The following is a 16,139-nucleotide window of genomic DNA, read 5'->3' as shown; positions in this document are numbered from 1 at the left end:
TAGCGGCGACCCGTCGCTCCCTCCGTTTCGTGGCAGTCGCTCTCCGGTGCGCCTTGGAGAAGAACGACGAGCAAAACGCGCACAACTGCTGCGGCGCGTCATTTTGTTTTATTAAGTGTAAACTGCGGTTTATCGAACCAGTTCACTCGGAAAATCTTTGCGGAATCCGCTGAAGCCGCCGGTAAACGATACTCAGTTAAAACGGGTTATTTTTAGTCAGCCACCGCAGCGATGAGTGTCTTGAAGCCGGCTGTGAGACCGAGTGGTGCTGCGCTGCGTGGTAAGTGAAGCCCCCGCTTGGTGTTCAGCAAGAATGAAGTCGAGGCGAGATAAACTGAAGATCCCCTCTCTGACTCTGGAGTAAGTTCTGCTCTTTGTTTTCATCCTGTGGTGCAGATGTGAAACCGCAAGCTGCCATGTGAAACTGTTGTCTTTTAAAGTTGTAACTAAAGTGAAATGGTAGTATTTATGTGGTCGTGTTGTCTTGATGGTAACTCGGCGTATTCCAGTGTCAACACAGAGACTTTTCCCATGCGAAGTGGCTGTTAGTTCAAACCCACTGTTATCTACTAGGCTACCACTAAAGCGTTGAGATCAGACCTGCCAACTGAGCCAGATGGAAATGTAAATAATCCCTCCTGTTTTCTCTCAGGTTGATGACATTTGCTTCAGGCTCCACTATCTAGTTGAACAGCTTCAGTTTACTCTTGTGTTTTTGTATTTTTGAAGAGAGGACTGGAGAAGTTAAAGATGTCTCATCAGTTTCCTAATAATGCAACTATTAGAATTATCAAACTTAGTTTTAATCTTTAAACTAATTCACCCCACTGAATGTAGAGAATCCAGCTTTCCAGCCTTGAACTCTAACTGTGTTTGACAATTCATGGCTGGTTAAACTTGTAAAACCACATCACTGAAACAACAAGAATGGGAGTTTTAGGGAAGAAGTTTTAGGAACATCAGATACAAGAAGGATTATACTTCTTTCCTCAAGGCAGTTACAGATCTTTGATTTTAATCAAACCAAATGCTTCTCTCAGTGTTGGAGGTACGTCTCAGTCAGTGTGATTCTGTCCTCACGATGTTTTGCCTTTCTCTGGCTCTATTGTCTCATTTTTCTTTTTAGCCTCACATGAAGATTTCACTCCAGGATTCCTGCATGAGTCACATGCTCACCCTCACAACACTAGACAGACAGACAGACAGACAGACAGACAGACAGACAGACAGACAGACAGACAGACAGATAAATGCCTTTCAGCCTTTGGAAGAATAGATATTTTATTTCCTTATAATTGCTAATTTGTGATTCCTATCTCCATCAAAGGACATGGCTGTAGTCTTATATCCACCCACTCATCCCCTAGAGTGAATGTAGCCGTTTGTTTTGTGGGGAGGGAGGGAGGAGGGGGGGGGTACCTGCTGCCCACTAGATGTTGATCCATAAGGCGTAGGAGCTCCCTGCTCACATCCCCTTTCTCTGATCCATCCATCTGCCTCCACTGTGGATCATCTCATCAGAGCATGCGCTGTTTTCCTTTCATTTTCATTTTTAGGCACTTTTGTAGCCTCTGCTCCCGTGCAGAGATACAGAGGAGGTTTCAAACTCTGGCTCGCAGGGAGGGGTTCAGGGTCTCACTGATGCCTGTTGATGGAAGCATCGTTCTTGACGCTCATTTGTCTAAACCAAACCTTTGACAATTAGCATTCTGGATTAGCTCTTTAACCACCAGCAGTGAGAAAAATGACAAGCATGACATACAATTTTGGTTGTATTCAGACATATTTATTGCAGAGAATTATACTATGCTATGTTATTTTGTAAGATAATACACTTTTCTGAACATACTTCCTTTCCTGTTTCCAGGTTTCAACTCTTGTTTTTTTTTTATTTCATTTTATTTATATTAAAATTATTTCCAAGTGAAGGACAATAATGTGTCTAGAATATCGTGGAATAGGCCAGAAATCCAATAATTCTAATTAAAGAATAAATTGACTTGACATGAGTGTTGTTTTTGCAGTAAAGACAATCCTGCTGTCATATTGCTATTGAGGGACTGTAGCTGCCCCTGCACTCCGTGTCAGAGTCTCCGTGTACGACCTGAACATCTGAGCAAATCACAAATTCAGTGCAAATTCCACCACTGATTCAGTATGAGATTTTTTACTCAGTTTACACTCTGGCAACAATGTCTGTGAAGTGCTGACAAATTGTAAATGCAAAGTGTAAATGACGGACGATTACTGGCTCAAGCATCACTGAGAGCTTTGGTTTAGGGGTCTGTAGGAGAAAATGAGCCGAGATGAAATTCGGCGCAATGAGTTTCATGTGTTGTGTAATTATGAGCAGACACTACAGAATGTGGAGTCTTTGTGCAAGGAGTTGTTTTTCCTACCATCCTCCCTGCATTACTATGACAACACGTTCATTAGTGCTGTGTTTAGCACTGAGAAGCCTCTGCAGCACTGAGACAATAGCAGCACTGTGGCAAGGCAGAGCTTACATTTGAGCAGGGAAGTCAATAGAAAACGGCTTCGGTGCTTGGTCAGCATCAGTGAGATATAGACCTTAGGGTGGCTGAGCATGCATATTCCTATACAAAAATGATGCGTTAGGATGTGAAATGGTAGATGATATTTCGTTTTCAGGACTTTGTGTGTAGGAACCCAATGTGGATTGTCCTCCTGGATTAATTAAAGAACACAGACATTGTTAATTTTAATCTAAAGTCAAGCTTATGTGAACATACAGCATGTCCTGAGATGTCAGAGTCCCTAAAACTGTAAGAGTAAGTAGTGTAGTCACTATTAGGTGTTCACTAAATGTGTGCTGGACAATGAAACTTCCTGTCTGGTGTGTTGACACCTAGCTGCATCCTGTGGCGTAGGAGCTCAAGAGAGTTTATATACAGTAGCAGCCAATTAGGCAGCAGCATCACCCTTCAGAGGGACGATGAGTGTCTGTCACTATCAGCGGGTGAGGTCAGCCAATTGAAGGCAGGCATCAACCTCTAACCCACGACAAAACCTCTGTTGCTGCCTGATGACAGACGCCGGCGTACTGAGGTGCTGAGTCAGCGCACTAATCCATGCGAACGTTTCTTGCCTTACAGTTTGTCACCCACTTGCCAGAGCCCCACCCTCCTGAGCCCATGCAGCCCCTGCAGCCCCTGCAGCCCCTTACAAACCCTTCATCCCTGGAGGTAAGACAGACAGGTCACACGCAGACTGTTTCTATAGACTGAACATGTTGAGTCACTTGAAAAAAGTCTATCATCAAAGAGTCCGTTCATCACAAAAGCAACAATTAGCTGATCCACCTAACAAGTGTTGTCCGTGTAGTCAAAGCCTGACCACAGAGGACACGGTGGACTACAGAGTCGCTCTGTGTGACAGGTCCCTTCATTAGCAAGAACATGGGCACTGTATATTTGGATTCAGGCCCACATACGCTGAGCTGCTGGTGCAAATACTCAGAGCACCAAATATGTATCAATCCACGACTGACAATAGCCCCCAAAAAATACAATATCTACTATGGTTTTTATCACATTTGCCAAAGACTACAGTGCCCAGATGTTTTAAGATACTAGTCAGTATTTTTTTTTAAATGAAAATATGTATTTTTTTTTAAAGGTTAACATCTTCATTTGTAAAAAAAGGGCTTGGGCCAAATTTCTACCAGAAGGAGAAGGCAAGGAAGATGCCAACACTGTTTGCAGTGATACAAAAAATATAGTGAAGTGATAAGTGAAGACTTTGGTCACCTGAATCATAGATGCAGCTATTTTTTTTTTTATTATGTGATGTTATGGTGAAAAGATTTGAGATTCAAAGTTAATCCTTGACCTTTGAAACAGTTGTTGACAAACTATCTCAGCACAAGGTCCATTTAGTAGCTTTTCTGGTGCTTTCAATCGTACCACACAGTCTTTACATATTTGAGCTTCTACAGTTCCATATGATTTTAAACACATGCTAAACACAAAAACATCAACATCATGGTATCAAAAAGTATGAAATATAAATGGAGAGATGAGGAAATATACACTAGGTCTGAATTGGGTTTTTTTATATTAAGGTGCTTCAGTTTCACCAGTGAAGACCTATCATTTATTAGTTGTCTCTAAGTCTGTGTGGGTTGCTTGGCAACGGTGCTGGGTGCTGTGGAGGAAGGCAACACTGCAAACAGAGGCGGATACATCCAGCATGTTTCTGGATGTGTGAGCAGTGCTCACACCACACGCTGTACAGTAATGAAATCCATTTGCTCTGTTGAAAAATGAGCAAATCTTACTGGGAATACAAAAATTTCCCAGGCGCGATAAACACGAATTCCTCAACACGACTCAGTTTTCACACAGTCATTATCTACGACAGGTTGCACATTTTTGGCATCATTCCTCAGCATTCTGCATGGGAGACCCTCCCTGTGTTATTCCACCTCCCAGAAACATGTTCATTCTCTTGCATCAGATTCTATATTTGTATGCAAGTAAATTGCTTCCCCGCATCAACCTTTGACTCTGATCACTGAATATGTAGCATTTTGTCTTGATGGCATTGGTGCAGAGATATCTTCACAACTAATATGACAGGTATCTGCCGGTTAGAGACGGTCAGATAACCGAAGAACATGTTCATACTGTAATTTCTGGGTCCAGAGGATTGATTCATGCCGCTCAGGAAATCTTTGTAGACACTGGAAAAAAAGGACTGTCGCAAGGCTGAGGCGTGAAAAGGGGACTCATATTATTCATATTATTACTTAAAAAAATCATATTATTAAAGTTGATAATAGGAATGTGAGTGACCTCCACATATGTGCAGTTGTGATGATAATCATATAAAGCACACATACAGTTCTCCTCACACTGTAAACATATCAGCTGAACTGCATATACTGTAGGGAGAAAGCATAATGTATACTACTTTTGTAGTTTCTCTAAATAAGTAAAGAAATAAATAAACTTTATTTAGATTTTGTTTGCTGTTACAAATTCATTGTTCCACTACAGTATTTTTTTGTTCTAATGTAAAATGAAAATGAAATTAAAATGCACACATACAGTACATGATGGGTATGCATACACGTGTTAACTTAACACTAGGTACTATATGCAGTGGAATGTACCACTGTTTAAAAGTTTGGCTGGGATCCTCCCTCTACCCGACTCCTCATGGTATAACCCAACAACATATGCTGCTTTCAGGTTCTGTAGGAAATTGCCACTTTAGTGTGAAGGCGCAAGTGGCCAAAGAAGTAAACTTGAAGAAAGTGTTTTTAAGGCAATGGCTCCGACTATGATTACACCATTTTAAATGTAATAGTTTCCCTTAAAATGTTCTTCATGGTCTATGGTCATGGTTTAATACAACAAAAAACACTGTGAAACTGAAATGCACACCACCTGCTTCAAAAGGTCAGGTGCAGTTTAGGTTACAACTTGGTATAGTGGCGTGTGGCAAGATTTGTGGTCAAACATAGCACCATCTTGCATTGCACTCAGTACCTTTGTTTTAGGTAGGCTCACAGAAAAAGATGACTGCACTAATCGACCATGGTGTGACCTCCAGAAGAACAGCAGCTGAGTCATAGATCTCCACCACTCATCTTCGTGTTCAATCTTATGTTTCCTATAAAAATAGTCAGGATGTAAACAAATGAAAACAATTCTTTAAAGCACTGGCTATGTTCAGCTTTTAGTAGGTAGCTTTGTAGCACTAGCGTAGGAGTCAGTGTGTGGAGCTTAGTTTCACTCCTACACCCCAAACAGCCTCTGTGTTTTGGTCTGACAAAGTGTTTTGGCAAAATGAAAACTCTCACATTGGTCCCTCAAAACAATGGGGGTCCGAGTCCTGCAGAAACAATCAGTGAAATAATCATTTGAATAATTGATGCAATTTTTATCAAGCCTTTTTAACATCTGGAGGGGAACAACAGAAGGAGAATTTTCTTTCAGGCTAACTCTGGCTCATTTACAATTATTTTTTCTGCTGATCAATGAGCATTATCCTATGAACGTGTAGATAAAGTGGCAGTGGTGTTGAATTGTGTCACACTGTAACCAAGGTCTCTACAAGTTTATATCACAAAATACTATAGATTACAAAAACATCTTATCTAAACGTTGTAAGTAATGTAATCAACATTTATTGCATTTTTCTAAACGCTAAAGTTTTGTTCAGGAATGAATAGAAATTTTGCTTTGTGGGCATGGCAGGACTCCCATGAGCATTTAGAATGACAATTTCTGATGATTGATCAAAACAGTAGCTGATTTCTGCTTTTCCTGCTTCTCTCAGGTGGACTTGCTGCTTTTTAGGTTTTGTATAATTGAAAATTGAATGTGTTTGGGCTTCGTTATGGTGGTCCTGAGGTGCAAAACACAACAACAAAAATTTTTGGAAAACACATTAGCAAAACAAGATAAAGACGTCACCTTGGGGAATAATAATCTCGGAAAAGTAACAAGCAGTCATTAGTGGCAGCCCTTAAAATTATAATAATGATGGTTAGCTGTAGCCTAAAGCTTGGGTGGGTTTTTTCGCAGCAGTGTGAAACCGGAGGTTGCAAGCAGCACTTGAAAGCAGCATCAGGCTCCAGCTTCCTCACACGGACCCACACGCAGCCAGCAGTGTGTTTGGCTAAACTGAAGTGTCCGCCACTGTATGAACATTGCTACACACCAACTAACCGACATGGAAGTGATGTTTCGGGGTTAGGTCTACAGCCGGAGAGGTGCACGGAGGATGTAACGGCAGCCCCGGAGTGGTTGGGACAGACTCGGGGTGAATACAAAAGGAACCGCCGAGAGGGAGAGACGATGGTGGGGAGAGCAGCGGCAGAAGCAGGAGGTGGAGGCGGAGGAGCGGGTTTTACAACGACCCCAGCTTCAGTTTTCTGAAATTAACATTTACTTTGAAACGGGTTTATTCAAGAAAACATCTCCTCCAGCATGTCGGATCCCAGTCATTGCTCTGCGGTGCCAAGTCAGAACAAGTCACATTTTGTTCCCGGAGCGTTGCTGAAGCGCTCAAAAAGGTAGTAACCAAGTGTTGGCGCGTGGACGTTAAGCTAGTTTGACTGTTTATTTTGGCTTTTGCTGTGATAAAATCCAGTCATATGGCAGTTTATGGGTCGCAGTTGGCCTTCGTTTAATGTTAATGCTTTTACGAGGCTTCCTTTATGTTAAAACTAGCTAGCTCCTCTGTTCTCCTCAGAAAGCCGCTGTAACGTTAATCCTCTGTTTGTTCAGTACAACGCAGGAGTTTGTGTTTATATGCAGATTCTGGTCAGAAAATAACTTAACTGAAAACAGCTACTGCATTTTGTTTCAAAAGCTTGCTGTAAAATTAATATTCTCAAATGAAATTCCCCAAATATCAGACGCAACATGAAGCTTTCTTTGTTGAAATTGGATGTAACCTGCTGCAGTTTACAGTTGGCACATAAAACCATCGGATCTTCTTATAGAATCACACCAGTGGCAGTAAAATAAATACTCACAAAACATCTTTGATGTTAAGTCAGACATATTTTCGCTTCTCTGTTTATGCTGGTTGCTGTTGGCTGTGTTATGATGATGATGATGAGTGGCTGGTTGTCTGTCGTGTTTACTGTTAGATTACTGGAGATAAAACTGCATTTTCTGACTGTCTGATGCAGTCTGTTGCACTCAAGTGAACTGTGGCCTCTCCATTGTGGACTATGGCTGCAAGTAGCAGTAGCTCTCCAATTATCTGTTAGTTGTCTTGTCGATAATCAATAATCTTTAAAATGTCAGGAACTAGTGTAAAATGCACATTACAATTTCCCAGAACCCAGGGTAATGTCTTCAGGTTGCTTGTTTTGTGCCACCATCTGTACAAAACACAAAGATATTCAATTTGAAATCATATAAAGCACAAAAGGAGAAAATCCTGACTTTAAAGTGGCTTGAAACAGCTGCAACTATTGATTCTTTCATCAATCTATTTGCTGATAACATTCTTTATTAAGCTTGTGGTCTATAAAATGTCAGAAAATGGTGATAATTGTGTATTATAATTTCATTGAACCCAAGGTGGCTTCTTCACGTTGCCATTTTTTGTCTGACCATCTTTTGTCTGAAACCCTAATATATTCATTTTACTACAATACACAAAGAAAGAAGCAAATTATCACATTTGGGAAGCTGGAAGCCATTAAATGTTTTGCAGTTTTGCCACTGTCAAAATAGGTGACGCCTAATTTCCTGTTGATCGTTTAACTGTCAGCCCTGGTGTCACAGTAAAATCTGTTATTTATTTTTATTATATCTGTATTTGAATGTCGTAGGCCAAAGTTCGCCCCTTCTTTTTAGTTCCAGAGGGTTATTTAGGACTCCCTCCCTTTACACACACACACACACACACACACACACACACACACACACACACAGACACACAGACACAGACACAGACACAGAGTTGTGGACATCTGTGGGTCAAGCTGGTCCTGCTGTTGCTGTTGCACACACACACACAATCTCTCCCGCCTTGAGTCTGTTGACAGGAGGCTTCCCCCTTGTATTCTGGCTATCATCAGTTTTCCCTCCTCATCTGATATTGCCATGCTGGTGTGTCGTGCATTTGCTTGCAGATTAGAGTTGTAGTTACATAAGCATTTCTCAAGGCAGAGCTGCTCTGAAGGCGGAAATAATCTCATCGCTTGAGTTAAATCTCAGTGGGCAGAGACAATGAAATCTTACTCCTTCTAGTTAAGTCTCATCTGTACCAGGCCATAAAGTGTACATTTTTATATGAAATACTAGTGTGTAGCTGCAGAATGTGATTACTAATGAGACATATTCAGCTCACAATACCAATCAAAAGCTGTATTAGTATAATGGTGCCTGTAATATAGGTTCAATTTATTGCATTTTTGTATTTTTCACATGCGACTAAAAATTTCAGACTGTCAAGTGTAGTTACAGGGACATATACTGATGCTGACTGAAAAACAGGCAAGCTGATGTAATGAAGCCTAGAACTCGAGTTCCACTGACTGGAGAACCTTTTAACATCCTAAATTGAGTAGAGCTGAAAATAATCAGCAACTATTTTGATAGTCAGTTAACAGTTTCCTTTTTCCGGCAAAAATTTAAAAAAAAGCTACACATTCTCAAGTTCAAGCTTCTCAAGTGACAGGATTGCTGCTTATATAATAGTAAACTGAGTATCTTTTGGTTGGGGCTTTCGGTTAGACAAAACCAGACATCTGAAGACATCACCTTTATAATGAAAATAATCATTAGTTGCAGCCCCTAATTGAGTAGAAGAAAGAAAGTTGAAGAAGAAAAATAGGCTTTTAAGAAAAATTTTTAATATGTCAAGAAATGTAAAAACTAAAATTCAAATTGTAAATTGCACAGAAAACTTGACTCCAACTACATAGGTTTAAATTATAATGAAATAATAAAAGTGTAAGCAAAATAAAATGTTAAGGTTTTTAATAGGAATATTTGTATGATTTTCATTTTTTATTATTTTGAGTGAAGTGTGAAGATGGAAAACAACTATACAGAAAACTGGAAATTGTTGTCTATTTTCACAGCTCCTACTTCCGGCTTGCACACAAGCACAGATGTGTTGTTGTGTCAGACTTGCTCATCGAGCTACAACAGTCAGAGCTTAATGGCTCACAGTCTGCTACTTTAGAGGTCAAGTGTCTTCTTAATCTGTCCAGTGTCAGACTGTAATAAGTCTTTTGTGTCCTGCTGCTCAAACACAAACACACACTTAGACATAAACACTACCTGAATGACTCAGACATGTAATTGTAGTTGGATAAACCCAGGACCAGAATTATATATTGGAGCAGACACATCTGTGTCCAACAGTTTAGTTTTGCTGTCATCATTTTTAAAGTGAAAAAAGAGAACTTAACAGCAGCAACTGGAAACATATTGACGAGAAATAAGGCAATATTTTGGGGGAAGAAATGATGAATGTAACAGAAAAGTGCAAAACAGTCGACTGATATTGTTAATACACCTGCCTTGCATAGTTTAGCCAGGTGACCAATGGGATGCTGTTTTCATCTTAAAACTACTGCAAATGAGATGACTTTGAAAACTAATAATAATAGAAGTAAGATAAATCTGGCTAATTGATTTGAGTGTCCTATATTTCATATTTCAAGTCTGCAAACTGCCGAATAAATGCTTCCAACAGCCTTAAGATGTTGATTTTTTTTTTTTCTTTCTGTCTTGGTTGTGCTCCAGCTGTCGCAGCAGCAACAGGAAGAGCCTCGGCGTCGGGACGCCATCACCCACGCTTTCCCGGCCACTTTCTCCGCTCTCTCTCCACACTGGTAAGATCCATTTCAATGTTTTGTAACCTTTTATCCCAGCAGGTTGCAACAGGAGCACTGCTACAAAAAAAAACACGTTAGCAAAAACATGTTAGAATTGGCATAGGCTCGACTTGGTTATCAGTAGTGCAGTGTCATCCATCACTGTACTGCATTGGCTAGATGTAAGTGCACAAAGCAGCAAGAATACCTTTTATAGCATTATACCCATTTACAGTTTTATCCTGCAAGCATTGGTCTTAGTAACTTTACAAAGTTGTTCAATCCTGCATCAAGAAAGTACAATCTGGAGTGTGGTGCATTTAATTGACCTTTAAACTTGACTTCCTGCTTCATATTTTCCCTGTGGCTTGTAGAAACATGTCAACACCAACGCAGCCCATTACGTTGTCATGCTTTACTGCTGCTCTTGTTCCACTGAATGAGCTGTCAGAGAAGTTGGTGGCAGCAGGTGGTTGGTGGTGAAACCAGTCTGGTTTTAGCTCTGGTAATTTAGTTTAACAGGACTGACTCATTGGTGCTTGTCTGCATGTTTGTATGGTTTAAGAACAGTTTGAGAGATTTCTAAACTCAAGTATCAGTATTTGAAACATGCTCAAAACACACTCAGCACTAGACCCTCTCAGAAATAACATTTCCAAAGTTATTTAAATGTGGAATTTAGCAGCATGAAAATAAAATAAAATTCCACTGTTTGATTAATGACATTTAATACAGTTGCAAATGAGTTCATCATTTCTTAGGGCTCAAGTATCAGCTCGTCTCACATATTGATGGTAAGCTGTAGGGCACCTTGCCTCCCTCCCACACTCACTAATACAAGATTAATCTTGTTCACTCTTAACTTGTAAGCTGCACCTCAGCCAGTATGTGGTTGTTACTGCAGAACAGTCAGACATGTTAAGACGACCTGGAGGGCACTAACTATCAAACAATAGCCATTAACTGAGTTGTTAAAATTATGATAAGCTGGGTTTGTTAAAGAGACTCACTGATATATAAATATGACTCATATTCTACATAATATTACTAATATTACACAGTGTGAAGTAATGATGACGAATGATGAAGTAGAGTAGAATAGACAGAAAGAGAAAAAGTCATCTGTGTAACACAACCCAGGATTTTGACAGCACACTCAAGATGTTTTCACTTTGTTACAGAGTTCTAGTGCAAATCGAAGATTATTTTTAATGCTGAAATAAAGATGAAATTAAGAAGAAAGATTGAATCTATAACATTTTCATAATCATTTTCATTATTCAAACCGACAACCGCTTTATCTAGTTTCTCCGAAACAGCTTCTAGTACCAAAACGATCCTAAATTCTTTCATATGAAATGCTCTAATGTTTGATATAAGACACAAGAAAGTGCAGTTAAATCATTGAGACCAATGACTGAAAGTAATTGTTGAGATCATAGCCCGACTGGTGCTGAATTTCTGGTTATTTATTTCTTTATTCTTTGACTCTGACATCGATATTAGAGAGTTTAAAAAGGGTGGAAACAATATTTTGGCCAATTTCGTAAATTTTTATTTTTTGAAACATGAACATGTAACATAAACAAAGAATCCTGATATGGATTCCTTATATTTGTATTTTTAATGAAGTTATGAAGATACATACTGAGAGGGACATACTACAGTTGAAAAATCATCTTGTCCTGTCTTTCTGGTGGACAAACTATATAATGGAGGAAGTGTTTTTAAATGACCTCATACCTGGTTTAGCGTTGCTAAACTGCAGTCTCTTGTCCCAGACAAATACGTTGAGCCAATATCAGCCAATCTATCAGCCTGGCTGATTTATCAGTCTAGCTCTAATTGTGATCAGAATTGAAAATAAAGTTATCCACCATCATCAGGTTCAGCCTCCGTATGTTCACCAAGCATCAACAGTGCTTCATGTTGCTAACCTGTGTTTAAAACTTTAATGTTCTACAGAGTCGGTTTTAACTTGATGTTCAGAATTAACATCAGATCGGAGACACAAGTGCAGAAAGTGTTGAGATAATTGAAGGGCAGGAGATTTATCAGTGGTGGGCATCCTCCTCCTGCTTTTTGTATGAACAATAGCACATACAGTGTAAGCCTCTTAATACCGTGAAGCAGCTGCACTCTATGAAAAGAGTTTTGCTCAAGAGCTCCTCATTCCAGCAGTATGTGGATGTGCTCCCTTTTGAACTCAATCAGGCTGAGGATTATTTAATCACAGAGAGCTATCAGGCTCTAATTGGTACTCAACCACTTGCATGTAAACAAACCACAGTCTCTATTGTACCCACACCCGCAGACTCTGGTGAGACCTGCACAAGGCTTTCCCCTTAATTAAGAGTCTTCTTAGATAGACGCTCTGATATTTAGAAATGTAATACCAGGATGATATATTGCACCTTTCTGAGGTGCTGGTTAATGCTGCTGGTTTTTGCAGTGATTGAGAGTTCCTGTATAGACATGATGTCATCCTTTTTGGAAAATTTCCATGTGTAAATGCAGCCATATGGTCATCTCTGTTCTGTTTTCATAAGTTTATTATTACAGTCGTGAACAGTATGGGGAGGAACTTTGTCTTTCCTCTTTCAGCTGCGAGCAGCCCTCTAGACAGCCCCAGAAATGTGTCGACCAGTGCCTGCCTCAACTTTCCTTTTGCCCGGAGGTATGTACATACTGCTCTTTTGAATCCTTTCTCTCTCAAGTGATATATTTGTTTTGTTACATTTAAAGGATCTCAAGTATAGGATTTGATAAGAATATGTTTTTGATGAAATGTTATTATGCAACCTCCCTTGTATTCCATCTGAACAGTTAATACAAAGGCTGGTGCTGTATTTTAGTCTGTCATTTCCTAATAATCTTTTAAAAAGTTTATTGACAAGACTTGTATAATTTGGGACAGATTATAGGATATTTTCTTTAACTAAAAGTTAACTTTATATTCATATACTATTGAAAACTTTCCATATATGTTGAATTGTGTGCTTGCTTACAGAGAGTCCTTAGGTTACACTACAGTAGCAATTATATGGACTTAATTCACTGGAAATATTTTTTCTATAATATACATATATCAAATAAACTTCTTGGAACTTATTTTGAAAAATTTTGAGTATTACAAAATTAATCAAGAGATTTTCTAAAGCTGTTTTGTACATGAGCAAAATGTTGAAGTTCAAATACAGTTTTCAGTGAATAGCAGCACATATTTATCCAAAACTGCTCGTGAGTGAGTGAGTGAGTGAGTGAGTGAGTGAGTGAGTGAGTGAGTACACAGAGAGTGAGGTTATCATGAACTGGAAATACTGGCTGCCATTAATTTATGCATCGCTGAGTAGGGCACTATATAAATATTACATTTTTGGATTTGGTCTATCAAATTCTGTTGAGGGTCCCAGAAAGATTTGGGCTGCACATCATGATTTATTAAAATCACAGGAGCTATAATCACTTTTGATTCCTGAGTCTATGTAACTGTTGTTTACATTCCATGGACATTTGTAATTTAACAGTGTGAACTCAGATTAACCCAAAGAAACAACAAGCAAAAAAATAATGAAACAAATAAATCTAATGATCGGAGGGTTTCCTGCGAGATTCAGTGTGTGTGTTGGGACAGGGGCGGACAGTCTGAAGAGAAACAGGAGCAAGGTGACAGAGGCTGACTCAGCCCACAGCGTGCACACACACGCACGCACGCACGCACACACACGCACGCACGCACGCACGCACACACCCACACACCTCCCCCGCCAGCTCTTCTTACAGCCAACTCTTCCTCAGCAGGACAAGTGCAGTTAGATAGAGGGTACCCCTGAAGCCCACTCACACATCATTCAGCCTACAAGTGAGGCGGCACCTTGAAGACACCGAAGAACAGTCATTAAAAACTCATGAGCAGTTCAGGTGCTTCATCCTGGGAACAAGACAGATAAATGACACCTGCTCTGAGAATAAATTAGTGCTGGCATCCTTGTGAAGCACACTCTATAAACCCTTATTGCTTAAATATTCAGATTTGACATGTTCTAGTGTAGTGAGCCATAGAAGATTACGGTCCTTTAACCTTAATTTAATTTGCGCAAAACATACAGTGGCTCTCATCTCACCTTGATACACAAGATCTAATTCTGCAGGCAAACATATTACTACATGATCACCTATTATGCGGAGGAAAGTGATGAGTTCCCCACACACAGTCACTTCCTCAGGCATCCATCGGCTGTTGTGCTGCAGTAATAAAGACTAAAAGCCTTGTTGAACAGTCAGTGACCCTTCTCATTGCTGCTTGAAGCTCTGGTTTGCTCAATTAATCTTGTTCCAGTGTTTAATGAGACTCTTCAGTTAAAATTGAAATGGAGAAGATGATCATTCTTGGTTATAGTTGTTAATAAGAAGCTGCATCTTTTTCACCATTTAATTATGCCTTCATCATTTATTATTTAGTTATTTATTCAATGTTTGCTGACTCATACTGTCAATGCATTTAATTTTGAACATTATGACTCTGTGGAAGCTTTCATTCAATCTGTCAGTTTCCTGTGGGAATTCTTTGTGTAAAAAACTGTGTTTTGCTTCCAACATGCCAAATAGTATAATACCACTTAACCTTTATTTCTATTCAGTTTCATTTTTTTGCTGTCGCAATATCCGAACTGCAGACACTAAAGTAACAAGATCATTTTGCTGGAGGTGCTTTGAAGCAGAGGTGGGGGACTTGAGTCACATGACTTGACTCAAGTCACAAATTTTCGGACTTGAGACTTGCTTGACCCACACTGGTAAAAGAATCAGCTTAACTTTGACTTTCTATTCAACTTCCTTGGCGAAAGTAATAATAAAAGACTAAAACTAATAATTTTAGCAGTGGATGGCTAGCAGTGACAGATACAGACTCTACATTGCCTCAAAATATAAAATATCAGTAAGATTTAAAGGTGAAAGTAGTTTTCATTAATGCTAAAAATAAAATTAACTTTTTAACTGATTTAAAAGTTGAAACTGGGGTTGATCATCAGAATTTCATATAACTTGACTTGTGACCTTTTTTTTGACCTGAGCAATGACTCGATTTGTCTTGCTTGACATATAGCAGGGACTTGACTCCCTTGACTCTCACCACAGTAACTTGGGACTTGCTTGAGACTTGAAGGTTAAGACCTGAGACTTTGCTTGTGACTTGCACATTTGACTTGCTCTCACCTCTGCATTGAAGTGAAGATTTGTTTCTGTTATGTAAAATTTATCCTCAAATTAATTTAGTTTGGTAGCTACTCCTTGTATCTGGACAAATGAAAACTGGCATGGAAGGCAGCATTGTCAGTACTAATCCCTCAGATGAATGCCAGGGGTCACAGGATCACTTGCGCAAGATTCTCAAAACTCACTGAAACTCTTTCTTTGCTTTTCTCTCTCTCTCTGTTGCTGTCGTGATCTCAGTCACTTGGCTCGCGCCGACAGGTAGCTTCTTTTTATATCTTTTATGTTCTTGCACCATTTCTTTTGGCTGTTTTTTTTTTTTTTTTTTCATATACTACAAGCTTGTATTTGTGATTTATATTTGTTTTTCACAAAGAAAATTCTTCTCCTGAAAAAAGGTCTTATGTGAAGGTACTGATTGATTTTCTGAAGCAAAGCAAAATGCTAAAGAACTGCTGTGAATAAAATGACACAGAAAACCCTGTTGTATATGAATTGGGCAGAAAAAAAGACATTCATTTCATGCCTTCGTAGTCACAGAACTCCTACGTCTTTTGTTATGTAAGGAGTTTCACATATGAAATGCTAACTAATGCCTATTTTG

At 39.4% G+C, this 16,139-nt stretch overlaps 1 protein-coding gene across 5 annotated transcripts in view; it reads left to right on the top strand.

Moving 5' to 3' along the window:
• The first annotated feature begins 12 nt into the window (after window positions 1-12).
• The window catches only part of mast3b (microtubule associated serine/threonine kinase 3b), a 35,728-nt gene continuing 19,601 nt past the window's right edge, over window positions 13-16,139 (top strand). Inside the window, exons 1-5 of one of the 5 annotated variants that reach the window (XM_056378603.1) lie at window positions 13-360; window positions 3,117-3,206; window positions 10,251-10,339; window positions 12,926-12,998; window positions 15,776-15,796. In XM_056378603.1, the coding sequence (XP_056234578.1) occupies window positions 314-360; window positions 3,117-3,206; window positions 10,251-10,339; window positions 12,926-12,998; window positions 15,776-15,796 (320 nt within the window). In that variant the 5' untranslated portion in view covers window positions 13-313. Of the gene's footprint in view, window positions 361-3,116; window positions 3,207-6,587; window positions 7,049-10,250; window positions 10,340-12,925; window positions 12,999-15,775; window positions 15,797-16,139 lie in introns of those variants that run through there. The other 4 variants (XM_056378607.1, XM_056378604.1, XM_056378605.1 and 1 more) reach the window with 4 other exon arrangements.

Source organism: Seriola aureovittata, chromosome 6 (genome assembly GCF_021018895.1).
Source record: "Seriola aureovittata isolate HTS-2021-v1 ecotype China chromosome 6, ASM2101889v1, whole genome shotgun sequence".
Lineage (NCBI taxonomy): Eukaryota > Metazoa > Chordata > Actinopteri > Carangiformes > Carangidae > Seriola > Seriola aureovittata.
This window is presented reverse-complemented; position numbering and strand designations above follow the sequence as displayed.